Source organism: Melanerpes formicivorus, unplaced genomic scaffold, assembly GCF_026170545.1.
Source record: "Melanerpes formicivorus ecotype bairdi unplaced genomic scaffold, bMelFor1.0.p_v2 SCAF_7, whole genome shotgun sequence".
In the NCBI taxonomy this organism is placed as follows: domain Eukaryota; kingdom Metazoa; phylum Chordata; class Aves; order Piciformes; family Picidae; genus Melanerpes; species Melanerpes formicivorus.
In genome coordinates, this window is record NW_027142359.1 from 24,856,068 (window position 1) to 24,883,216 (window position 27,149).

The 27,149-nt window shown below is 45.3% G+C and overlaps 2 protein-coding genes across 10 annotated transcripts in view; one reads left to right on the plus strand and one right to left on the minus strand.

The window, feature by feature from the left end:
* Positions 1-12: 12 nt before the first annotated feature.
* On the plus strand, positions 13-6,453 carry CENPL (centromere protein L). The gene is made up of 4 exons (XM_068141486.1): positions 13-187; positions 498-749; positions 2,325-2,867; positions 4,210-6,453. The coding sequence occupies exons 1-4, from the start codon at positions 50-52 to the stop codon at positions 4,279-4,281; spliced, it is 1,005 nt and encodes a 334-aa protein (XP_067997587.1). The 5' UTR covers positions 13-49; the 3' UTR covers positions 4,282-6,453.
* A 90-nt stretch (positions 6,454-6,543) lies between these two features.
* Positions 6,544-27,149, minus strand: part of KLHL20 (kelch like family member 20) — a 29,500-nt gene continuing 8,894 nt past the window's right edge. For 7 of the 9 annotated variants that reach the window (XM_068141481.1, XM_068141480.1, XM_068141479.1 and 4 more), the window contains 11 exons: positions 24,238-24,811; positions 19,870-20,028; positions 18,405-18,499; positions 16,984-17,099; positions 15,186-15,369; positions 13,891-14,034; positions 13,539-13,672; positions 12,392-12,600; positions 10,594-10,700; positions 8,400-8,480; positions 6,544-8,314 (listed from right to left, as the gene is read on the minus strand). In XM_068141481.1, coding sequence (XP_067997582.1) covers positions 8,284-8,314; positions 8,400-8,480; positions 10,594-10,700; positions 12,392-12,600; positions 13,539-13,672; positions 13,891-14,034; positions 15,186-15,369; positions 16,984-17,099; positions 18,405-18,499; positions 19,870-20,028; positions 24,238-24,811 — 1,834 coding nt within the window. In that variant the 3' untranslated portion in view covers positions 6,544-8,283. Of the gene's footprint in view, positions 8,481-10,593; positions 10,701-12,391; positions 12,601-13,538; positions 13,673-13,890; positions 14,035-15,185; positions 15,370-16,983; positions 17,100-18,404; positions 18,500-19,869; positions 20,029-24,237; positions 24,812-27,149 lie in introns of all 9 variants that reach the window. The other 2 variants (XM_068141484.1, XM_068141485.1) reach the window with 2 other exon arrangements.

Consider the following 27,149-nt stretch of genomic DNA (forward strand, 5'->3'; position numbering starts at 1 on the left):
GCAGTTCAAACGTCGCCCGGCGGGAGCGGCGCCGGGGCTGTCCTTGGCGATGGAGTCGGGGGACGTGGCGGTGCGGACGCTGCCCAGCATCGGGCGCCTGTCGCGGGGGCCGCCGTTCGGGCGGGCTCACGGGCGGTTCGGGTTCAGCCCCAGCGGCAGGCCGCTCCCGCCGGCGCCGCGCTCCGAGGTACGATCACGGCCGTGGTGATGATGATGAAGCCGGGGCCTATCTGTCTCTTCAGCCGGGCCGCCCCACCGGCTCTCGTCCCTCGGACGAGTCCGCTCCCCTCCCCTTCCCTTCCCTTCCCTTCCCCGTGTCTGCGGGATTCATGACTGCCGCCTCCCGCCCTCCCATCGCTCTTCCAGCAGGAAAATCGCCCCAGCTCGGGCGTGCGCCGCCTGCAGCGGCCCGGGATGTGCGTCCCCTTGGAAGCCCTGACGGGTGGAGCTAGCAACGTTTGTTCGGGTCAGCATTTCTTAACGTGTTTGTTTTTTAGGAAAACGCAGATCCCCAGAGAACAGCCTTTCTGCTGCGCAAACGCTGGACCCTGTACAGCGTGACTCCTCTGTACAAGTTCTCCGACGCCCACCTGAGGAATTACGCCAGGCTGCTGAGTGCCTTCATTGCTGCCGAGAAGCAGAAAGGGCTGGCTGTGGAAATAGGAGTGGAGCTGGACATCAAAGTGGCTGTTTCTAGCCTTCCAGACTTGAAAGGTAGCGATCAAGACCACGCTGCCATTCTCGTGCAGGTAAGGAACCTTCCTAGCAGTTTTGGTATTTGTGACTTGCATTTAGCAAGCTGCTTTTTGTTCTCATAAAATGCTCTCTTAAAACAAAATTAAACCCTAGCTGTATGGAATAACTACTACACTATCTCTTGAGATTTAATTTAAGTAAATCCTTTCTATTCTTAACTGGAACAGAACATCTCATAAGCAATGAGTGCCTTGAGAAACCTGGTCTAGTGGAAGGTGTTCTTGCCCATGGTTGAAACTAGATGATAATGAAGGTCTCTTCTAACCCAAACCATTCTATGATAATGGGGATGATTAATTGCAATTTTGAGCTCAGCTCTTTGAAGAGATCAAAGTAAAGACCACACATACCAATCTTTGTCTCATTTTTCAGTTCAGCTGTCCATTTCCTGTAAGACTTTGGAACAGGTTATTTAGCTCACAGGAGAAAGTTGGTATAATCCTACCTCCTGGCCATGGCCATAGCTCAGGTCTCATAGTTTCATTCAGGGTTGGAAGGGACCACAAGGATCATCTAGTTCCAACCCCCCTGCCATGGGCAGGGACACCCTACACTAGATCAGGCTGGCCAGAGCCTCATCCAGCCTGCTCTTAAACACCCCCAGGGACGGGGCCTCGACCACCTCCCTGGACAACCCATTCCATGGTTTCACCACTCTCATGGTGAAGAACCTCCTCCTCACATCTAGCCTGAATCTCCCCACCTCCAGCTTCATTCCATTCCCCCTAGTCCTATCACTACCTGAGATCCTGAGAAGTCCTTCCCCAGCCTTCCTGTAGGCCCCCTTCAGATACTGGAAGGCCACAATTAGGTCACCTCGGAGCCTTCTCTTCTGCAGACTGAACAGCCCCAGCTCCTTCAGTCTGTCGTCATAGGAGAGGTGCTCCAGCCTTCTGATCATTCTCATGGCCCTTCTCTGGACACGTTCCAGCACCTCCACATCCCTCTTGTAATAGGGGCTCCAGAACTGGACACATATGGCTTTGAAATGCTTTGCCTCAAGTGCTGCTGAAACACCAAGTTCAGTATGACAATGGCTCTGCTGAATTAAGCAGCATTAACCAAGGTCTTGGGACTGTTCTTAATGAAGTGAAAAACGCTTTTCCTACTGTTTCAACGGAATTGCACAAGTCTCTTAGAGATGCAACAGGTAAGACTGTATGAGCTTTACAGAAAAGAATGTTGCAGGGGAAGTCCTGAGAAAAACCTTCTGCCAAACACTTGAAATTATCTAACAAACAAATTTTCTGTTAGGAAAAACAGCATAATAGGACTAGGGGGAATGGAATGAAGCTGGAGGTGGGGAGATTCAGGCTAGATGTGAGGAGGAGGTTCTTCACCATGAGAGTGGTGAAACCCTGGAATGTGTTGTCCAGGGAGGTGGTCGAGGCCCCGTCCCTGGAGGTGTTTAAGAGCAGGCTGGATGAGGCTCTGGCCAGCCTGATCTAGTGTGGGGTGTCCCTGCCCATGGCAGGGGGGTTGGAACTAGATGATCCTTGTGGTCCCTTCCAACCCTGAATGATACTATGATACTAATTGTTTGTTTGGGTTTTTTTTCCCAATCCCAGCTTTTGTCAAGATCACCAGCTTCCTTCAAAAGCTCTGAAGACAAATTGATATGGTCAGGCTGGTTCTGCAGTGTGACTGGAGACGATTTTCCTGACAACGTGCCTGAGGATTTCACTTGTTTACCTCTGTTCCTCGCTAATGGGGCAGAGAGTTACACATCCATTGTTGGAAGTTGGTTTCAGAAGACTTTTGACTGCTGCTTCCGCCGTTTAGCCATCAGCCCTCTCAGTCTCAGCTGGATGGCAGCAATGTGGACAGGATGCAAAGTGGGCAAGACTGCATCTGCCATTGAACTCATCTTTTCTGTCCCCTGTTTGCCCCAGCCTCTGGACATTTCATATGCCATTCATCCTGAGGATGCAAAAGCTCTGTGGGACACAGTCCAAAAAACTCCAGGAGAGATCACTCAAGAAGAAGTGGATATCTTTATGGATTGCCTTTACTCCCACTTCCACAGACACTTTAAGATCCACTTGTCAGCAACAAAACTGGTGAAAGTTTCTACATCAATTGCCTCAGCACACTGTGAGGGGACTATAAAGGTGAGGATTTAAGTAGTGTGTTGTCCTAACTAATGCTGGACAAATCCAATAGCTCTACCTGTCTAGAAATGACTTTTTCAAATGGAGGTTTTGTGTTTCTTGTGCCTCATTTCCTACAAGAAGCTGTTAAACCCTCTGCTTTGATTACTCATACTTGGTTCTGGTGGTGAGACAGCTATCAATACAGTATTTTGCTAATATGTTACAGCAGAAGCTACCAACCCCAGTCATGGGGCAGGAGTAGGTGTGTTAGGTGTGGTATGAACAAGACAGTTTCTTTGCCTGTTGTCCAAGACTTAGGCTTTAAAAGATCCCAAACTTAATGATTATTGAAGTTCTTTTATTACCTTTCCAGTATTTCAGTTATTAAGATACAGGTGGAAGTCAAATGTAAATGATCTATAAAAGTAACTGGTGTGTAGGTGAGCCAAGTGGCAAAAGATGACCTTGAGAGTCAAAACATCCTGCTTGAATCTACTTCACTTGCAACTTGTTTCATAAAGGTGCTACTTGTAGAGGGATCTATAATATCCTCTCAAATCAGGGGAGGATTAATCCTTCTTGAAGTTTCTTCAAGCACTACCAAATACTCTTCTGAGATAGAAAGCAGTTTGTGTGATTGCTTAATTCTACTGTGTCTTGCTTAGATCTATTCTGGGCAGAGAAGGAATGTTAGAGGCTGCAACTGGGACCTCACACATACAGTTCTCTTGGCACAGGACTTTATCAAATGAAAGAAAGTCAGCTTTGCTGGGAGCATCTCTTCATTTCAATCTTCAACAGGGCAATTGCAAACCACTACATGCGAGTGTTGTATTGCTGGCTTTTACCTGTAGCAGTTTAGAAGTGGCTAAAATGACTTCATATTGCAGGTTAGTAAACACAAGAGATGCTCAGCTGAGTAAGCTTTCAGATGAAGGGTTATAGTCTGAAAAGTCAGTTGCAGCTCTTCCATAATGGGGATCTTGAGTCAGGCACATAGTCAGTATGGGAAAGGAGGGATATTCAAGGAAGCTAGCTTGGTCTCCCTGGCCTTCCTAGAGGAGAGAGGTAGCCAAAGTGCTAGGATTCTCACCTTCCAAAAAGGTGGAGCAGAACATTTCTTTCTACCCTACTTCATATGGGACAGCAGCAGAAGTCAGAGGAATCTGTAAGGAGGGTGCAGGCACTTGTGTTTTCTTTGTATCCAGAGTCAAAATAGCAACACAGGCCCCTTGCAAAGAACAACAGGGAAGCTGACTGACCACATGGAATGCTTGGCAGTTGGTTTCAAACCACTTAAGGGTGTGGAAAGCTGGGAACTAAACCTTTTGTTTTGACACGTGCTTTTCTTCTCTTGCAGTTTCTCCAAAGCCAATACCTAACTGGGGTGCTGATGCTACTGACAGAGCTAGCAATCTCCCAGATACAGTGAGAGTCATTTCAGCAAATCTTCACTGGGGAAAGGCTTCCTGGCAGAAGGTGTCTGCTGAAAAACTGACTGGAAACTCACTCCTGCAGCATTTTTCTTGCCTTTCATGCTGGTTGTTCAAAGCTGGACTAACTCCTGCACTCAACTCTGTAACTACCTGCAATCCAACATCACGCACAGCAAAGACAAGTGGAAGTTTTGCCCTGAAGCAAGGCTACAGTACAAACTTTTGTTTCTTTGTTTCTTAAGCACCTCTTGTTTTATCATAGTCACTGTCCATTTATCTGTAGTTATCAGCCAAGGGCTAGGAGACTTTGCAACAGCTCTTTCTGTTGTTTCAAATAGGAGGTTGGTTCTTTCTTAACCAGAAAGCCTGAGCTACACAGACATTGGACTCAGCTAAGGTGTGACTAGTCCTGGGCCAGACCAAAGGCAAAAAAAATCAAGCACACCTGGGAAGGGGTGCATGCTTGACATCTAGTTTCCTCTCTAGCTTCCAAAGGCTATGAAATCCCAGCTAGGCTAAAGCAAATCCCATAACAACTACCTGTTTGGTCCTCTCTGCCACGTTAATACACAGGAAATTGTGGTCTGTGTAGGAGAAATTTCCTGTTCTTTGCCTGATGGTTGCTGTCTTGGATGTAATCTTGTAGGCCAGAGCTCAAGGTGCTGAGATTTTATACTATAGCTCTCCCTTCTACAGCAGGTAGAACCCTAGCCCACAGTGCCTGGCTCTATTAAAGGTTTTTATATGACAGTACTAAATAAATTGTTTTCCATCTTTTGCCAACAGAGCAAACACCACCTATGCTTAATTACATATTTATATGATGCTTACTTCCAGCCACTAAATAATTCTGTGAGCAGCAGAATTTAAAGCCTAGTTTCCTTCACCCTTGTGCAGACTTCTTTGCCCAGCCCCATGGTTTTAGGAGTTTGTCAGCTATGACTAAAAGCATTCTTCATTCTTGTCCCTGGCAATGGTGAGATGAACCAGCCACAAAAAACCCATGTAACTGCCTCACATGCCATAATTGCATGCCCCATTCCTAATCTACTTTTAATTATTTATTTCCAAAATTAGCCAGAGAAAGAGGCACTTGTTTTCAGCTTTCTGACTTGAAGATGGATTATTTCTGCATGCAAAGGCTGCAGTTTCTACAAGGGTAAGAGTTATCCCTTTACAAGCAGCTAATCAGTCCTCTGAAGGCCTTGGCAGCTCAGCAGATATTTAAACTATCACTTCTGGTCCTTCAGTTTCACTTTATGAAACCAAGTTTGCTATCTCAATTCAGTGATCACCGAGTAAAGGAGGAGTAGGAGATCTAACATAACTGGTGTCTGCCTGTACTTGATTTGAAAACAGGACTGTTGCACCTAGAGATTGCATTTAAGGCTCAGCTCCTCCCAGCAAATTTGCTTAAATCTTTAAAACAAAAGTCAAATTCCATATAGCCTCTTCCTTGCCTTAGGACACAGACTAGCATGTGAAACTAGTGAAACATCTACAGGACCTGCAACCAGCCTCAGCTTTCAAGAGTGATGTGTTGCTATGTCCATGTCATAGTTTTTAACTCCAGCAATATGTTACAGTAGCTATTTTCTTCTCTTTGCTTACATGTGTATTTGCAAATTGGGATATAGGCCACATGATAAGTGTAGTTAGGTGAACAGAGCTCGATTTAGCCACAAAGATGATTAAGGGAGTGGAACAACTTTCTTAGGAGGAGACACTGAGGGAGCTGGGGCTCTTCAGCTTGGAGAATACTAAGGGGTGACCTCACTAATGTTTGTAAATACATAAAGGATGAGCGCCAAGAGAATGGAGTTAGGCTTCTCTTGGTGATGTCCTATGACAGGACAAGGGATGGAAGTTCCATGGAAACACGAGGAAAAAGTTTTATCACTGTGAGGGTGATGGAACACTGGAACAGGCCACCCAGGGGGGTTGTGGAGTTTCCTTCTCTGAAGATAATTCAAAACCTGCCTGGTTGCATTCCTGTGTCATTTGCTCTAGGTGATCCAGCTCTGGCAGGAGGGTTGGAGTAGATGATCTTTCAAGGTTCCTTCCAGCCCCTAACTTTCTGTGATTCTGCTGCTGCTTTCTTCCAGAAAAAGACGGTTCTGAAGGATGTGCTTCTAACACTCAGCCAGAAGCATTTAAGCCAGTTTTACTTGGACTGCTATCTAAAACCCCAGCATCTGTGTCCACACAAACTATACAAGAGCAGAGTCCACTGCTTTCACCCAAAGGAACAGACAAAGAACAGCATAAAAGAAATTTATTAAGACAGCACTATTTATACAAGTTACTCATGCTAGAAAAAAGCATAAATGATACATGTAAACATTTGTTTACAGAATACTTGTTTTCCTTTTAAAGGTGCAAATGATCTTCATATGTAAACACAAGAATACCAACCTTTAGGGGAAAAGGGGCTCTTAAAAAAGTCTGGATGACCCATTTTTACTATATTCAAGCACATGAAAATCTGAGTCACATGAATCAAACTATGGAGTTAAAAAATTGAAGATGTCAGTACTGTCTCTTTCATCTCAAGAATTTACAGTCCTCCTACTCTCTTAAATTCAGATTTAGTAAGGTCCAAAAGTGGTATCAGGTGCAAAAGGTCATTCTTTCATACCAGATAGAAATTACAGTACAAACACATTGGAACCTTGGAGTTCCTCCTTCCTCCCCCCCACCTCTGGGTGCCCCTGCAGTCACCGAAACATGACAGTTACTCACAGTGCCAGCAAACAATCCTTTCCCTCCAAACCCTTTAATGAGCCTCACAACTTTCCCTGATCTAAAACACAGGAAAAGTGCATTAAAAAAACATCACTAAAAGGGAGGGCACCATCTCATCACAGTCACTTGTACAACAGGAGTTCTAAGGACACAGACAAGAGGTGGGGGGCAGCTAGGATGATGCTGGTCTAAGCTTTTTCAGCAGGAGCTGACTGCGGGTCTGCTGTTTGCTGCTCTAGCAAGAACCTGAGAAGTGCACGTTGATCTAGGCTACTTGGAATTAACAGATACCTGCATCCCAGCTTCAGACAGGACCTGGTATCTAGCAGGCAACATGAGAAAAAGGTTTTAGTGAGTAAGCAACAACCGGTTGTTTCTAGGTTCATATACAGCAGAAGGGAGAGACAAAAGCTGAACTTTTTTACCATACACTGTACAGTAAAAAGGCATCATTTGAAATCCTTTTCACTCTCACCCTTTTTGGGCACTTCACTGATTCAGTTGATAGATGAGAGTTCCAGTTCTACTTCTTGCTCCCAGCAAGACTGAAAAGACATTCAGGCCACCCATCCTCACAGCTCTCCTGTACTCTAAGAGACCCTAGAACATACCACAAATGTTGGAACCACAACAGCTGACAGGATGCAGCCCTGCCAGCCCTAACCACCAGCTGGTCAAAACTCAAGTTGCACAGACACATATACAAATACACACACATATATATATAAAATACATATATATATATGCACACATGTATAGAAAATGCTGGAATTCTCACTGTGAGCAACACAAAGAAAATGCATGATACAAATCAAACGAAACCAAAACAATAAATATACTCTGTGCACAGAAAAGCTTCTGCACAAAGGTGGCACCTTGCAGGTCAAGTACTTTGTTGAAGCTCTCTGTAAATAAGGCAAAAAGCAATGTTTGCTGTCTCACTTTCCTCTGTTGCCCATCACACAGCTGCCAGGCAGCACAGGAGGGGAGGCAGGAACACCCTTCCCTCCTTGCCAGACACCCCCCAGGGTAGCGCGGGGGCTCTACCTCTGCGCTGTTTGCGCTTTGCCAACTGTGAGGGTTTGGTTTATTCAAAAATGTAGGCTATTTAGAAAAAAAAAAAACAACCATGGACATAAAGCAACACTTCTACTTTTGTCCAGCAGTTCCCTGGAGTATGACAAGGCGGTCTCCCAGCGGGCACACTCTCTCAGAAGTCATTTGTATAGTGCTATAGAGTCACCGGCAAAGAGTTACATTGGATCTAGACCGTGCATACCAGAGCTGCAAAGAGGTCCAGTGTCAACAAGGTCTCTTCAGTTTTTCTAGGAAGGAGAACCAAGGGGTCTCTCCCCATGTTGATGCTTACCATATATGGGATTCACAGTGTGTCATTTTGATAACACCTACTCCTCCTCCCAGCCGCCGATAGTTCATCCCACCGTACAACCTGCAAAGACAAAGTTTCAGGTGGGCACGCTGGTGCAGACTCTCCATGGAGTTATCACAGCAAAGATGAACCAGCCCTTGCACCAGCACAATCACACTGTTGTGAACCTCAGGTTAATGTAAGCAATGACAAGAAGTTGAGTGGCAGGCTTAGAATCAGAAATCAGTCAGGGTTGGAAAGGACCACAAGGATCATCTAGTTCCAACCCCCCTGCCATGGGCAGGGACACCTCATAGCATCTTATTATGCTTCCAAAGTAAGCAGCTGTACCTGTTCATGTCCTCCCCTCTCAAAAACTCCTTCACATTTTGACACCACAGTTTTCTGTTACTTGAGTAATCACTCATTTTCTCCCTGCCTGGTAATGAGGACAGGAAAGAATGCTACAGGCTCTAGTCAGCCCTGGGCTACCTTCAGGATAACGTGGGAGCAACAATAGGTTTGCTACTTACAATTCAACTAATTTCTATTATATTTCTAATACCCTAGATTCAGCTGATCCAACCAAGACATAGCACATCCCAAGCACCATCTGCTTCTCCACAATGCTACTGAAACAGGGCTTGCATTTCATATGGAAATCTGATCCCTGTAGACTCCAGCATCCTACTCACTTCAGCTGCATATTCCTCTCGGTGCCACTGAAGACGGCTGGCAGAAACAGGAGAGCCAAGTTCTTCAAACAACTCCTACCTATGCAATTTGTCAAACCCAAATTGTGTTGGAAGCATTTCTCAGTCAGGCTACACACAAAAAAATATCCCTTCACAGAGCAGGAAGTCCAGCAAACAAAAGAAAAAGGTGACCACAGAAACTGATCAGCTGCATTGAATGCAGTGGGAGAAAAATCCCACATACTAATACCTTGAACAACCTCCTGAACACCTGTGAAAGCTGGCCCAGGCAGTAACCCCTAACTCCAGACATCTCATGACTGTCACTGGGAGTAGCTGACACTATGCAGCTAAGGAATAGGCAATAGGTATTACACTCTGCCCAGCTGGGTTTCTCAGCAGTTCAAAAGGCTGAGAGATGTCCACATCTCAAAAAACAGGAAATTCCTCCACTGCTTTTTGTAAGAGCTTATCTCATCAGGAAAGAGTTAATCTACTCATGTTTCTAGGCTAAAAGAAATAAGGACATTAAATTCTCTCTTTTCCCCAACCTTGTGAGATTACTAAAGCAGCAAGAGTACAGATAGGAGCTTAAAATGTAATACTAATTAGGTTTGGGAATAAATACACAGACAATTGCTTTCAAGTGTACTTATGACTAGAAAAGAAATAAGAGAAACAGCCCCTCTGCTCAGCACATGGTTTTGATCAGCAGTTTCACATTATTTCTCTCAGCTTGTAAGTCAGGAAATTCTTCTAATGGCTGTCTTGCAGATTTAAAGGGGAAGAACATCCTATGGTCAAAGAGGTCTGTTTCAGCTCCTCCAAAGGGAGTGGAAATCAGGGCCTCAACTTGAAAGGGGGGGAGGGGAAAAAAAAAAAAAGAGTAGGCCATATTGTACATCATGACTGTGAGCTCTTTCTGCTCTTTCTGCTGAAGGCAAGAGTAGCTCTACTGGGAAGCAGAAGAGATTCAGGGGTAGATCTCACTATGTTCAAAAGCAGTACTTGAGTGTCAAACTAGGTTTTGGTATGACCTTTTGCTTGATACTCAACAAGCCTGCTAAATCCTTTCTTTGAATCTCAGTAACCTGCCTATGCACCATGTTCCCACCTGCATAAGATGCTATCAGACTTTATGCATTCAGTGTTGCTCAAATCTGTTGGAATACTCAGGAAAAAAAGCCATGGAAAACTCACTCCCATTTTACTTGAAACGGGAGTCAGTGGCTGTAATTCAAGCAGAAATCAAGCCTACTACTCTCCCATACTCCCAGACATGGGGATGCCACAATAAAATGGCACATTGTGTTATTTTTCAAAATGGGACTCTCTTTCTTACTCCTTCCTGCAAGCCAACAAGCCAAAAGTGAGCATTATACTGGACACAAGACCTATGATGCACATCACATTTCAAATTGGGCTGGGATAGCCCCTTTAAGGGGCAGCAGCTACAGCTGGAGATGACTACAGGATTGCTTCACAGACTTCAGAGTTACCTCCACGTGTTAGCATCTGGATCAAACACCTCAATGGTTTTCAAGTATGTTGTGCCATCAAAACCCCCCACTGCCATCAGCTGTCCGTTCACCACTGCGAGGCCAACCTGCAAAACAACCACCACAGACAGGAGCTGTTTAGCTGGCATGTCCTGAAAAGAAGGGCTAACATTAAAATATTAATCAGCAGCTTTAATAAGACGTATTTACATTGAAATTAAAACAATAATAAAATCATTTAATAACCATGTATGGTGGCAGGTAGTCTGCAGTACAGTTTTTTTGAAGGGAAAAAGGACAATTAGAATAGCCTAATGAGACATGAAAAGTCGAGTATTTCCTCAAAACAGAGAATCTCTTAAAGAAAAAGCAGCAGGCTGCCCTTATTACCAGCTACAAGAGCCAGAACTGCTTGAATGATAACAGATATGTAAGAATCTAAACCTTTGTCAGCCAAAACTTGCTACATCCTGGACTGAAATCTTCAAGTGTGACAGGCATGCACCAGAATATCTACCAGCCTACAGCCTGGAACACTCGCTTCAACTAACAGAACCTTATGTAAGCCCCTGGCCTGCTCCTCTCAGGCTGGAGCTTGGACTGTCTGTAAGCACCCCTGGCCTCCAGCTTATTTTGCCTTTCTGCCAAAGCACAAAAATCACTGAAATGTCCAACAGTTCCATGGTTCAGGAAAAATGTCTCCAGTGAAAACATCTTGCAGCATCACCAGAGAGATAAGGAGGACACAATGTAAAACTGTCCTTGTTTTGACTTTGAGGAAGTCAGGAAACTCAGGAGGGCTGCAAATATAGAAGCACCTTTTTACCAGTTTCTACAGAAAATGAGAAGCAGCTCATGACAAGTCAGTGCCTGCTCAGTAACTAAAAAGGACAGTGTTGAACAGCATACTGTATAGTTTGAGGACAGCAATAAATACATATTCCCTGCCTCCAAAACCAGCAGTTGCTCAAATTATGATTCATACCTGCCTCACCAGCCACTGAAATACCAGCAGACAGACACAATTAATCCTCCATTTACTATATAATCCAGTGATAAATATTCATAGCATTTGCATTTGCCCAGGCAGGATGACTGCTTAAAACACTATGCCAATCTTTTGTTCATGTCTACAGGAAACAGGAGGAGCAGCAGTTGATGAGAACATGCTGTTGCTCCCCATACTCACTGGACTGGGTGAAGAGAAGCAACACACCAAGTGAAAGCCTAGAAACCTTGTTCACACACACATCAAGACAATGCAAAGCCTTTGCTGGAAGTTTCTATCTAAAAGCTAACACTTGTCCAGTTTGCTCTTTCTTCTGAGAAAGTAGGTGGGTTCCTCTACTAATTCATCCAAAGAGACTCAGGTACTAATTTTGATGGTCTTCAGTATTCAGTATCACTAAGGTTGGAAGAGACCTCAAAGATCATCGAGTCCAACCTGTCACCACAGACTGTCTTCTCTAGCTGCATCTCATTACTAAGTGCAGCTACATCAAGTGAAAACCTAAAACACTCCCCTGTTTCAGGCCCAAATAGTTGACTCCATAAAAGGGACCAAAACTATTTCTCCATTCTCAGGCATGTCAAACAGCTGTCTGTGGCATGGCATGACCACTACTTTATTCTCTAGCTTTGCCAAACAGCTTTGACATTTTGCAAACCTTACCCCTCACAGAAGCAGCAAAGTTACAGAGCAAGCAAGAAAAAAAAAACCTCACAAGATGACAGCCTCCCTTCTGCACTCTCCACGTGGTTATGTATGGCATAGAGGAGCAAAGCAAGCCAAACTCACTCCACTCCGGCGGGATGTCATGGCCACAACAGGAGACCACTGGTTGGTCCGAGGGTTGTATCTCTCAGCACTGCTGAGCTCTGTTGTATCATCTCTGCCTCCCACAGCATAGATCATGTCTTGGTACACAGCACAGCCCAGGTGCTTCCTCCTCGTCCCCATGGGTGCAATCGTGTGCCAGCGGTTCTCCTGGGGGTTGTAGCGTTCCACTGCAGAGGAAAGGACACATCTTTGGACAAGAGGGTTGGCAGGCAGTGGAGGTGAGCACTCCTGAACCTGCATCCAAAGCACTGCTCAATCCTTAAAGATGCTACCATTTCCACACAAAAAAATGTGAGGAACCAGTTTGTTGTCTCTCACTCTGAAGATTTTACTTCTCTAGAAGACTTGCTATTATGTCTCCTGCCTCTGTCCCTATACAATCAATCACATTCAGCACCTTCACTCAAGAGGGAGCTGGCAATGCTACAAACTGATCTGCATTACCATCTTGCAGTAGTTTTAGCTTTGGCACATTCCTTTCTACAGCAGAGAAGGGCTACTGCAAGGGGGAAAAAACATGTGCTTGCAACTGTTATGCAAATGATCAAAATACTGAATTCAGGACACTGCCAAATGCAGCATCAAGAATGAAATATAACACCACCCCAACCAGGTCAAGAGGGGCTCAAGAGTCTGGAAAGTGAGTTACTGCATGGCAAAAATCACATTTAAACAAGAAAAAAATATCATAAACTGATCACTAAGATATTAGAATACACATATAGAATAAACCAGGTTGGAAGAGACCTTCAAGATCATCGCGTCCAACCCATCAACCAATCCAACCCACCTAAACAACTAAACCATGGCACCAAGCACCCCTTCAAGTCTCCTCCTGAACACCTCCAATGATGGTGACTCCACCACCTCCCCAGGCAGCCCATTCCAATGGGCAATCATTCTCTCTGTATAGAACTTCTTCCTAACATCCAGCCTAAACCTCTCCTGGTGCAGCCTGAGACTGTGTCCTCTTGTTCTGGTACTGGCTGCCTGGGAGAAGAGACCAACATCCACCTGTCTATATTCAGCAGCCATCTGAGGACACTAAGGCCAAACAGGACCATGACAAGGGCTGACTACCGTTAAGGGAGAGCAGAAGGCATACCAGTGTTGAGGGGAGACGTCCCATCAGAGCCGCCTACAGCGTAGAGGAAGCCCCCGAGCACAGCCACGGCAACTCCCAGCCGCCTGGTGCTCATGGAAGCCACTCGAGTCCATTTGTTTTCTTTGGGATCATACCTGGCAAAAAAGTAAAGGTCCAAGCTTACTGAAGTGTCAACACCTTTGCATTATCCTCTCCAAGCAATACATTATTCTCTCCAAACAATAATCCCCTTAAGATTTGTACAACACTTACCTCCTCTCCAGCTCATTTGCATCAGCTGCACCTTCCAAGAGAACCTTTCCTCCCTGCACCCCAAGTCGTTTAATTTATTTGTTTTTAATTAAAAAAGTACCTTTCCACAATGTTGAGACAAGAGACACCATCCTGACCACCCACAGCATAGAGGTAGCCTCCAAGAACTGCTACTCCAACACTGGTCCTGCAGGTGCTGGTAGGGGCCACATCACTGCTCCACTGATTGGTCTTGGGATCATACCTAGAAAAACACAAAGAGGACAAATTGCTTGTCTAGGTAGGCTTCAGACTTTGCCATGCTTGGGAGCTACTAAGGCAGCAAAACTTGCTTATCTTGAGCTTTAACAGCAACGCAGCTATTTGTAAGTTGGATAAAACCCCTGAAGTGATACAACACATCCAATACACATTATTCCAGGGATGTTCAAACTGCAGCTTGAGATGATTCAAACTGATGATCAAAGGTTCGGGTCCATAAGAGGGCAGGTTACCAGGGACTGGCTGGTATGTGGCAGCTTACATCTATGAAAAGAGCAGTAGCCAGAGTTACTCTGCTGTGTGTGAACTCAGCCAGCACTGGGACCTGCAGGTCAAGACAAAAGATGAAGGAACCAGATGGACTTGGGTATCCAGAGACAAGGAAATATGGTATGTAGCAGAAAAGTGCAGGATACAGGAGGTGATAGGCCAGGGTCATGTTCTGTGAAGCTGGGAGCATGCAAGAAGATACTCTTGATGTCAGAAGGGAGGCTTGAAGGAGGAGGATATAGTTGTATAGCTCACTGGATTTGTTACAGGGCCAAAATTTAGCTTGGACTGGTTGAGTCATGTGGTTTTTAAGCATGAGGGTTGCCATATGCAGCTCCCAGAAACAGGAAGCTTGGTAAAGCTTGTTTGAACTCTTTTATAGGTCTATAACTGACCTATTTTCCTTCTGCATAAGTGGCAAGGTTCCTTAATTTTCCAGTTACTGCTCCACAATAAAATTCCAGGATCTCTCCCTCAACATGCAAGAAATGCTCACTGTAGCCTCACCTTCCTCTACAAGGCTAAAAACAAACCAACAACTGCAAAGAGGGTTAACCAGGATCATCACTCCACGCATCAATTAGACCCAGACACCTTCCTTATACCAAAGGCTATGTCTTGTCTCATTAAGCTGGGGATAACACAACAAAAGCTTTTATGCAAGAAGTCCTAGTTCAGCAGTAAACCAACACAATGCTGGGGGGTATGCAAGGGAGGGGGAAAATGTAAGTAACATGTAACATCGAGTCAGGATTCTGCCATAACAAGAACGCAGCTAGCCAAATGAACTCATTTTTAAGAGGCTCCACCCAGATTTAAACATTCAGAGTTAACATTCTGCACATCAGCCTTATGGAAACCTACCTTTCTACACTGTTAAGATAAGAGGAACCATCATGGCCTCCCACAGCATAGAGGAGATCATCCAGAACACTGACTCCAACGCCACAACGCCTTTTGCTCATGGAAGCCACCATCCGCCACTCGTTGGTCTGAGGGTCATAGCGCTCGACGCTGGAAATGGCATCTCCACTACACCAGCCCCCCACTGCAGGAACCAAACAAGAAATAACATCACAGCAACACACTCAGCTCACCCCTTCCATCTGAGTCTGGCACAAATAATCCCTTCAGACTTGGTCAGCCTTAACCCAGTAGCCCCATCTCTGAATGACTCACTCTGATGATTATAATTAAAAGTCAGAATGTGATTTGCAAGAGGATTAATCTAAGTTTGGAAGTACTGTGGAGTTCACAGCACTGAAGAAATCACACAAGTAAGAAATTCAAACCTCTACATATTACTGTGCTGTGAAGCCTGGCCTTTCAGGAACCTGAAGGATGGCCAAGGGCTCAGGTCCAGCCAACATGGATTTAGGAAGGGCAGGTCCTGCCTCTCCAACCTGATCTCTTTCTATGATCAGGTGACCCGTCTGGTGGACGTGGGGAGGCCTGTGGATGTGGTCTACCTGGACTTCAGCAAGGCCTTTGACACCGTCCCCCACAGTAGACTGCTGTCTAAGCTGTCAGCTCGTGGCTTGGACCACAACACTCTGTTCTGGGTTAGGAACTGACTGGAGGGCTGGGCCAGAGAGTGGTGGTGAATGGTGCCACAGCCAGCTGGCAGCCAGTCACCAGCTGGATCCCCCAGGGATCAGTGGTGGGCCTCATCCTCTTCAACATCTTCATTGATGATCAGGATGAGGGGATTGAGTCAGTCATCAGCAAGTTTGCAGATAACACCAAGTTAGGAGCAGATGTTGGTCAGTTAGAGGACAGAAGGGCTCTGCAGAGGGACCTTGACTGACTGGACAGATGGGCAGAGTCCAACGGGATGGCATTTAACAAGTCCAAGTGCCAAGTGCTGCACTTCGGCCACGGCAACCCCATGCAGAGCTACAGGCTAGGGTCAGAGTGGCTGGAGAGCTGCCAAACAGAGAGAGACATGGGGGTGCTGATTGACAGCTGCCTAAACATGAGCCAGCAGTGTGCCCAGGTGGCCAAGAGGGCCAGTGGCATCCTAGCCTGCATTAGGAATAGTGTGGCCAGCAGGAGCAGGGAAGTCATTGTGCCCCTATATTCTGCACTGGTTAGGCCACACCTTGAGTGCTGTGTCCAGTTCTGGGACCCTCAGTTTAAGAAGGACATTGAAACACTTGAACGTGTCCAGAGAAGGGCAACAAGGCTGGGGAGAGGCCTTGAGCACAAGCCCTATGAGGAGAGGCTGAGGGAGCTGGGATTGTTTAGCCTGGAGAAGAGGAGGCTCAGGGGAGACCTTATTGCCCTCTACAACTACCTGAAGAGAGGTTGTAGCCAAGAGGAGGTTGGTCTCTTCTCCCAGGCAACCAGCACCAGAACAAGAGGACACAGTCTCAAGCTGCACCAGGGGAAGTTTAGGGTCGAGGTGAGGAGAAAGTTCTTCACTGAGTCAGTTGTCATTGGAATGGGCTGCCCGGGGAGGTGGTTGAGTCACCATCCCTGGAGGTGTTCAAGAGGAGATTGGATGTGGCACTTGGTGCCATGGTCTAGTCATGAGGTTTGTGGTGACAGGTTGGACTCAATGACCCCTGAGGTCTCTTCCAACCTTAGTTATACTGTGATACTACCACCAGAAAACCCAGAGTTGAGCCTCCTGACCTGAGCCAGCAGGAGCTCTACATACCTGCAAAGAGTACCTCTCCACAGCGGATGGGTTTACGTGGTCTGGTTCTTGGTCCTTGCATCAGTGGCCGCTCTTGGGGTAACAGCAGATAGTTTTTAGCTTCATCCACTAAATCCCTGTGCAAGACAGGAAAACATTAATTCCCACAGTTCACCTGATACCTGCCTCAGTAGGGGGGAAAAAAAAAGTCAAAACTGATGGCAAGAGCAGCCAACACTAGTGATGCACTTCAGGTATTCACAAATAATTAAGTGCATGAATAGCTCTAGTTAAAAACTTAAGACTGTCACCTAAATACTTAAGTTATTTACAAGTCACTTACACAGTGACAGCAGCACACCAGGATCAATATTTGGCCAGAGTTACTAACAGGTATTGCTTGCTCTAAAGACTGATAAAAACTATGACAAGAGTTTTGTCAGGCTTACCATGCAGAGAAGAAAAACCACAGTCTGCCTCAAGCTAAAACTTAACAATCAGTTGTTTTATCTAGGACCTAAGCAGGAGTTGAAAAGCACACAAATACATAACACACACGACCAATAGATGGAGATAGTACCCTTCTGATGAGTATTTTCTCCATCAGCTCTGGCCAGATCACACTGTCCATCCCTTCATGACTTGCCACCTGGACTAATCCTAACATTCCAAACCCCTGAGTAAAACAAAAAAAGAATAAAGATCTCCTGCCCTCTACAAATGTGGAATTCCCCCAGTGTGAATCTCCTTCAGGAAGAGAACAGTTCAGCCTAGCCCCTTAATTTTTTCACACAAAGCACAAGAAAAATGTTGGGCTTGATAGATGATACTGAACTCAGAAGCAGGAAGGTGAGACTCATATTGTAAGAGGAGGAAATGAGAGTTTCCCTGCACCATCATTGTGGTAGCTGATGAGACTCCAGGTAGCCTGATCTAGTTGGTGTTGTCCCCGCTCACTGCAGGTGGTTTGGCCAAGATGACCTTTGAGTGTCCCTTCCAACCCAATGCAACCTATGAATCTGTGAAATAGCAGACTCTAATCCCAGAGTCCAATGAGCAAAGTGCAGTCTTTTTGCACAGGTAAAAAACCACTTTAAGCCCTAATGAGGTCATGCATGCCATGCAAGAGGTAAGCTGTAATGAAAGGCCATGAATAGGGAAACAAAACTAGGTGAGATAATACACTGAAGGGGATTTTACCAGCAGTCAAATTGTGCACTCAAGGTTTGCTGTCTCACCAAGAACTTGAAAGAACCAACTCCCTCCGAGGGCACAGCACTATTATGCAAATAAAAACCCCACACTTTCTTGCATCTGTTCTCCTCCCAGTTGCAAGAGGACGTGGAGGTACCACCAGTTTGCCACTGACAGATCATCAGGATTTCAAAGAACAGATGCAAACACCACACAATCCAATTCTGTACATCAGGGAGGGGATTTACCGGCATTCCTCATCGCTCTTGATAAGTGGATCAGAGCCCACTGTTCCCACAAGAAACTTGGGACTAAGCAGCGGTAGACGGACATGCTGCAGGACCTGAAACACAGAACAGAACATACGTGGTAAACCACATATAACCAACCAAGAAACAAAAAGCCAGCTGGAAGACAGCAGCAGCTAAATTTTGACACAGAGTTAGTAATTCCTCTGGCAAAACATGCAGAGTCACGTCATAGATTCGTAGACTGGGTTGGGTTGGAAGGGACCTTAAAGATCATCTAGTTCCGACCCCCTGCCATGGGCAGAGACACCTTCCACTAGACCAGGTTGCTCAAGACCTCATCCAATATGGTCTTGAACACCTCCAGGGAAGGGGTACCCATGACTTCCCTGGCCAGCCTTTTGGATTGTTTCACCCCCCTCACTGTGAAGAGCTTCCACACCCGAACCCTGGCATTTCAGTTGAATGCAGCTCATCTTACACTGCCGTTGCTTTTTCAATACAGCCATTTAGAGATCCAGCAGAACTTCAGGTTTTGGAACAGGACAATCCACTGAATCTATTAACAGCTGAAAACAAAGTCACAATTGAAAACCTTTACAAAATTGTCAGTACACCTGCCTGAAATACTAGTTTGGCTGGAAGTTTTATCAGCCATTGAGCTCTCTTTAAAGAGTGGTAGTGAGCAGTAAATGAACAGTGAGAAATAATATGCCTTTCACAATGGTTTGGAATTGAGAGACACAAGCAAGTATAGGCAGAAGGACCTAGAAAGACAAACAGTTATAAAAGCATTAAGAGCAATCTTGAAAACAACAAGTTTTTCTGGTTTGCTTTGTCTATTTAAAACAACTTTCAAAAGCCTTCTGCTAAATAAAGTTTGCATTTAATGTCCGTTTCCAAAGCAGAAACACTGAGGCAGGCAGACTCTCACTTCTTTTGATCAGAAAGCCAGAGACTTCAGAGGCTTTCTGGCTGACAGCTCTGTCAGAATGGGTACTTCTCTGTGAAATGGCTTGGCTTAGATGAAGCATTACACTTCAACAAACCCATTCTGACAAGCTCCAGCCTAAGATTGCGAGGGCTGAGGCATAAATCAAACAGCAAAGCTTAAAGATACACTGCAAATGAAGACACGGGGGTTTTTTTATCCACCATAGTTTTTATACAGCACCCAAAGCAATGCAGGCAGGTTTGTCTGGACAGACTGCTGGAGTGATCTAGTTTGGCAAGTCCTACCTGGAAACAATTCAACAAAGTCCCTACTGAAGGTTCTAAACAGGGCACCTTCCAGCCTAGGTGAAGGGAAAAGTGCAAGCCACCTAACACAGGCAGAAGTCAGAGAGAATTACTGTGGCTTTGCATGCACTCAGAACCGTGCCACTCCCGTGGCACCACCGTATCAGCCCTCATTACTTCTCCTCTGGATAAAGCTGTCTCAAATGTTACTGTGGCTCAAGATTACCTGTGGCAGCTGAGGTCTTCTCTCCTGAATGCTGTATTTCACCCAGGCCATTACTGCATTGAACACCTGCTCTTCACTGCGAACATTTAACTCGTCACTGGATATAATGTCTATGAGCTGATTGGCAGGAAGCAGCATGAACTCCTCACTCTCCATTACCTGGTAAAATGGAAAGGAAAAAAGAAAAGTAAGGACAGCAGCCAAAGCACCAGAGCCAGTCAGCACTCCAGCACAATTCAAAAGGGAATTCAAGTGGACTGTATCAAGAGTCTGATCCAGTTAAGTGCCAAATACCCATCAGTTTTGACATCAACACACGAAGGGGTTGCTGCACAGAGCAGAATGTAGTCCCTAACAACATAACTGAAACACTTTTAGATGGAGGTGCAGGCAAAAAGGAATTTTACACTACTTTCTTTTGTAGGACACTTAAAGAGCTAAACCACAGAACACCCTGATCAGGTCTCAAAATTAGGGAAAAACAAAGCCCTTCTTTAAAAATCTGTCTCTTTGTTTGCCATGCCTAATATATAGAACAGAAATAAACATGTTGCACAGGTGATAAATGCCTGACTGAAAAGTGGTATCAGAATAGAGAGGCTCTATTTGCAAGAAATCCAAAACAGAGCACAAGAAGTAGTCTCAGAAACAAGTTACCAGAGGCATTGTAAAGAACATCAAAAGTCTTCCTAATGCCAGTTTGTGGCAGAAAAGAAAATACTTCAGGAGAGGGAGATGGCCTCATTTGATCCTGCCTCTTTCACTCACTCTAAATATATACAGAGTACACACAAGTGCAGATGCACTTAAGAGGAAATCAGGCCTCCTAAGGCCCTTAAGGACAGATCTCTTGTGAAATTCAAGCCACTGACAATCTGCAAACACATTAATTCCTTTAGTACCCAAGATAGTGACCGAGTTTCTCAGGAGGCTTTAGCTGCCACAGGAGGACTGCTCACACTACAGAATACATGTGAAGCAGCCTGTGACAGCCTTCAGAGGTTACAGAGCTCACACACAACTATGCCTTCTGCACAGATACCAGGTAGATGGGAAAGATGCCAAGAACCAAAGAGAACTGCAGAAATAGTTTGATTGACAACTGCCAGCTTGGATTCCCTACAAGCAGTTTGTTGCCTGAAATTTGAGAGGTTCAGTGACAGAAAATAACTGAATATTGGCTTGTCCTTATAATTTGTGACCACTGACTATTTATGATTTGCAGCATAAAGAACAATGCACTCTGATAGGATCACCTCTACAGTGGTCAGCTGTGCAGTCCTTTTAAGTACCTAAAGCAATTACTTAAGAGTATTAAATGAATATGCAAAAATTGCCAAATTACTGATAACAGAAAATATTGTTAGAAAAGAACACAATAGAATGAGATCAGTTACCAGACTCTGCTCTTCAATCCTGCGAGCTTTCAGAGGCAGAAAGAGCTCCAACAAGGTTAGCTCGCACACTTCAGCCTTTGAGCAAGAACTGGGTTGGTCACTAAAGATCTTTATCAGCATTTTTCCATAGTCTCCCTCCCTTCTACAGAGCCTAGCTTATGGCTAAACTTTACCTGACAGTTTGCAACTGCAGCCTTGGACTCTGAAAACAGAGGCTCTGGAAGTTTATACCCTCAGGAGGGTGGTCATCCAGACCTTTCCTTCCACCCTGGGGAAACCTGGCTGCATCCATGGGCTCCCAAACCTCAGAGCACTGGAAGCACTTCTGCAAACCAAGTTATTACAACTATGCAACTTGTTCGCTTACCTAGTAAGCCAATTATTTGAAATGCTTTGGCTTATTTTGACTTCACTATCAGGACACTAATAATTACCTGACTAATATTAATGACCTGTTTGACAGACCTACTAAACAAAAATTGGATGGGCTTCATTCCTCCACAGCATTCATGTGCACTATTGCTTTTACAAACAGACAGAGGGTCAGAGTACACAATATGGAGAGCAATTTGTGTCCATACAGAGGGTAAGCTGTTCATCCCTAAGTATATTCTTTTTTCCTTCATACAGATGTCAGAACACAAACAAAGAAACAGGAAGGCTGTTCTTGTACAGCAGAGTTGTTAATAGAACCATTTCAAGCACAAGATTCACCAGGGGTTTTAGGCAACAGATTAAATTGAAGGGAATGGAAAACTTGGAAAAACATTTTACCAAGGTAATGATGTAATGCAGCAAAACACAAAAATTAATAGAACTAGAGGTTAGCACAGCAGAGGACATGGAACAGTTCAAACTGCATTCAAAGCGACTGCATAGGTTGGCTGGGTGCCTAATGCTTTCTATTTCACATTGCCATTCAGGAAATTCACATTTCACTTCACCAGCTTGGAAAGACAACGCAGAGGAATGTACATGTTTTATTATCACCTCACAGCCTCCACAGTAGAGCATGATTAAGTAGCCAAGGCACTGGCCTCCATCAGGGATTACCAATCCACTCTCCAGATGGAAAATAATGACAGAACAGCATACAACCCTGACAAGCAGCACCGCTAGATTGTCTGCAGAGTAACAGCGAAAACAAAAGCAGCGATCATTAAGGATCAAGAGCTGCAAAACTCCTGGGGCACTGAAAGGGACAACAAAACCTGACCAGGCCAAAGAAATGATGTTCTAATCTAAGCAATTGCTTTCCAGAGGCCATAATTCAGTTAAATCAATTATCATTTGCATCATCTTTAAATAGAAGACAACTTTCTTGAGTACAAAAGCTTTGCCTTTGTGTGCTTTAACAGCAACAAGGAAAACTGGGAAGCTGTCTTCAAGAGACTGCAGAAGAGAAGAAATGCACAGCGAGCAGCTCTTAACAGCCAGCTCCACATATTAATGCTAAACCATTTATAAATGAAATTGTTATGCTGTTAAAAAGTTATTTAGAGGTTTGCAAGCATGTCCTACTCATGTAATAACAAAAAAGAGCACAGAGCTAACCATTAAAATGGCCAAGCATTGAAAATAAACGACCATCTGGTTACCATACTGCTCCTCCCCAAAAACATGCAGAAGAAATGCAGAGCAAACAAAGAGCACGTGAAATGGTCAGCTAAGATAGAAGGCTTCTGAGAACACATCAAAACACAAGCTCTCAAGCAGCAGATTCTATTTTCTAGTCTTTATGGCTAGGAAAGATGTATTTAATTGCAACTTGTAGAGTAAACTGATGCTGTGCCTACAGTTAAGATGCCAAACGTTGTCTTTAATGTGTCCAACAGTCGAGCTGAATTGTGTTTGCTTCTGCTCTTATTTTCCTTGAATACTGCCTGACTGAAATTAATAGAATTCCTACCTGTTCCCTGCAGGGAAAAAAAATGTCAGCAAGCTGCAATCAATCACAGCACTTATAAATACTGCTGTTCCTCTGGGGAAACTAAATTAGCATCAGGAGCCAATTCTGGAGTTACTCCCTGGAAAGGATCTACCTGGGAGGGGGGTGGAAAGAGGAGGCTGCTCCACAGCAGGGCTACGTGTTCCAAGGGATGGAAGAGAGTGTTTCTGGAAGAGGAAGAGACATCTCTTTAGGAGGGGCACAGACTTTCACAGCAAGCACACTCCTAAAGAGCAGCTGCTTCCAAAACACACACAAATTCTGGCCCTTCCCACAAGGGCTCAGGAAAAGACACCACTTAAGCACTGGCCTCCTTTCCGCACCTGGGTGTTAACAGTTAAGACCTATTCTTCTCAGACCACTGCTCACAGAATCCTTAATTATTATGCTGATCCTTCCCTGAACCAGTTGCCAGCAATTTTTCTCCTCCCCTCCAAATCATCTAGGCAGAATTCACAAAAAAAGAAAGAAAGACTTGAGTTTATAAAGGTCATCTACAAAATTATACATTTCAAACAACTGCTGCTGAATAATAGATGCAAATCCTAGTACTGCTACAGCAAGGGAGTTGAAGATACCACAGCAGCAGCTTTATGCTCCTCCAAACACTCTTTCTTAATTCTCAATCCTTAAACTCAACATCAATGTTTTTGGTTCTACTGATGTATTGTCCTTATTTTAACACCTGCCCCCCCTCCAATCATGTAGAATCCACCACATTTCTGAAAGGGAAGTGGAATGTCACACCACCATGCAGCCAGGTCAGATTCAATGCCAAACTCCAACCACACCTGTGGCCTTGCTTCAAGGTAGCACTCACCACACAACTATGCTATGGAACATAACAACACAAACCAACAATACAACACAGTCCTACAAGTACCTCTTCCCTCCCCACCTGACAGCTGGCACCCATCACTGTTAGGCACACTTCAAATACACAGGCAGGATTTGGAAAGAAGCTCAAAATGAGCGCTGCTCAAAGCACGTTTAGACCATGACTCTGGCACATTAGCTTCTTACCTCCTGGAAGTTATGCTGCGTGAACTTGTCAGCAATCCTCAGCAGTTCACGGCACGAGTGAGTGTCAGCAAAAGCTCGGATTCCCAGGCAATTGGAAGGGTCCAACTGTCTCTTAAGGAACTCACAGCAGGCCTCCTGGATCTCAGCCAGCTGGAGAAGGCAAGCAGCTGGCAACAAGGTCTGGACATTTCCCTCTTCCACAGTGATCTGAGAGGTGTAGGCAAAGTCAATCAGCAGTTCCATGGCCCTTTCGTCGATGTCTCTGATCACTACTTCTGTCTGCCGAGACTCTGCCAGCTCCCCTGTGAACATGGCTCGGAAGTAAGGGCTGCAGGCCGATAGAATCACCCTGTGGGCGTAGATCTTCTTGGCGCCCACTACCAGCACCACATCGCACAACTCCCGGTGCTTCCGCAGGAGATTGATGACCTCCAGGGTTTGTCGAGGGTGCTTGTCAGAGATGTAGGGCATGCGAGCAGGCTGCGGCACCCCTTCTGGCAGCTTGTTAGGATCTCCCAGTGTGCAGCGGCTGGTCACGTCCATTCCGGTCTCTCCTGGTCGAGTGCTGGTACACCTGCAGCGGAGGAAGCCATAGGATAGGATCATCATCAACTTATCTACCAGCAGCTGTCAGCCAGAGCTCTGGGGCTCGCACCGGTCACGAGCGTAAAACCAGCAGTGCCCGCAGCTCCGTGCTGGAAGGTGGAAACCAGCACAGGATCACATGCAAGAGGAATCTGCCTCAAACCAGTGTACTCAGAAGTAAACAAATGTTAACCTGCAGCAGGCTTGTATTTATACCTATTTTTATATGCTTTCTGTGACACATCACTCTAATACCCAACTGCATATACACATTTATTAGCTGAACCTCATAATAGCCTCGTGAGATTGAGAAGCATTATCCCCATTTCAGAGAGTGACTCAAAAGCAGAAAGGTGGTGCTGACCTGCCCCTTGCCACTTGAGTTTTCTTTGATGGAGCTAGAGGTAGATTTATGCTGCACAGAATTCCAGCTTCTCTGTCCTTTTACCTACATTTCTGATAGGGTTGCTCAACACTGCGATATCTGAACACATTAAACTGTCACACAGAGCTCAGTAACTTCAAATAGCCTGCAGCATACCATGAGTATCTTTCAGGTTCACAAAATACACTTTTCAGCAGCACCTCCTCCGTTATTTTAATTATGGAGGCTTCTGACTCAATCTACCTTCCCTGACATGTTTCAGAAGGAGGTTAATCTTTCCTAAGAACAGCAGACTAAGAACTGCAGGGGACAGGTGGGGTTATCAGAGCAAATCAGGAACAAGTCAGAACAATCCAAGTATCCATGACTATCAGACTACTAAAAAAGGAAGAAAATAAGATTATAGATTTAGTGATGAGGAACAACCTGAGAATATATAAGCCAAGTTTCTGGCAGCGAGTAGGAAAACCATAGGAAAAACCCACCTGGAGTACTGCATCCCCACCTGGAGTACTGCCTCCAGTTCTGGAGCCCCTATTACAAGAGGGATATGGAGGTGCTGGAACGTGTCCAAAGAAGGTCCATGAGGATGATCAGAGGGCTGGAGCACCTCTCCTATGAGGACAGACTGAAGGAGTTGGGGCTGTTCAGTCTGGAGAAGAGAAGGCTCCGAGGTGACCTAATTGTGGCCTTCCAGTATCTGAAGGGGGCCTACAGGAAGGCTGGGGAAGGACTTCTCAGCATCTCAGGTAGTGATAGGACTAGGGGGAATGGAATGAAGCTGGAGGTGGGGAGATTCAGGCTGGATGTGAGGAGGAAGTTCGTCACCATGAGAGTGGTGAAGCCCTGGAATGGGTTGTCCAGGGAGGTGGTTGAGGCCCCATCCCTGGAGGTGTTTAAGACCAGGCTGGATGAGGCTCTGGCCAGCCTGATCTAGTGTGGGGTGTCCCTGCCCATGGCAGGGGGGTTGGAACTAGATGATCCTTGTGGTCCCTTCCAACCCTGACTGATAGTATGATACTAACTTCCCAGTTCCACATGCAATGTTCTAGCTGTCTACTCTCTTCCTTTACAACCATCAGGTACCTTTCCTTGATCCCACACATCCCTGAGCAGATGTCAGCTCTGTCACAGCTTAAGTGCAACGTGCCTCTGCAGAGCAGCTGGACAAAGCCAATAGACAACACTTCACCCCATGTATGCTACTAACTGAGAACAGGAGCACAGAATTGCCCCAAGCCCTCCTGCAGGGGTGAACCAAGATCTTGTACCTCACTTCAGACACATCTGCCTACACCCCAAGCTTCAGGATCACATTATGACTGGAATTAGTGCTAAACAAGAATTGATCTCAACTCCTTTTTCAACAATCAGACTAAATAAGCAGATGAGCATGCAAAACTGAGGCATCACTTTGCATGCCACCAGCATACCTGGATTTCTGCCACACCTCATGTGCATGATTATTAGTAAAGAACTATCAGCACCAGTGACCTATCAACTACCATGAAAATAAGGCAAGCAGAGGAAACTATCGCCTCTTCCCAATTCAAAGGAAAACCATCACTTGGAGCAATGAAAGTATACTGAGCCAAATAGGAGTGTACCAATGGTTGCAAATCACCCAGGGAGTGCACTGGGTGCTGGAGATGTACTGAAAGACTCAACACAAAACTCACAGGATCATTTTGGTTAGCAAAAAAAATTAAGACCAAATCTCTACCAAGTCTGGTGCTAAACCATGTCCATCAGCATCACATCTCTGCAGGTGTTAAACACCCCCTGGGATAAGAATTCAACCAGCTCCCTGGAGAGCCTGTTCCAGTGTTTGAGAATCCTTTCAGTGAAGATGTTTCTTCTGATATCCAACCTAAACCTCCCATGGTACAAATTGAGGCCATTTCTTCTGTTAGCTGGGAGAAGAGACCAGCTCCCACCTCAC

Excerpts from the sequence above, each read along its gene's own strand:
- CENPL (XM_068141486.1), top strand. The coding sequence starts at position 50 with ATGGAGTCGGGGGACGTGGCGGTGCGGACGCTGCCCAGCATCGGGCGC. Across the intron at positions 188-497 it reads CGCCGGCGCCGCGCTCCGAG|GAAAACGCAGATCCCCAGAG; the intron begins GTACGATCACGG and ends TTTGTTTTTTAG. Across the intron at positions 2,868-4,209 it reads ACTGTGAGGGGACTATAAAG|TTTCTCCAAAGCCAATACCT; the intron begins GTGAGGATTTAA and ends CTTCTCTTGCAG.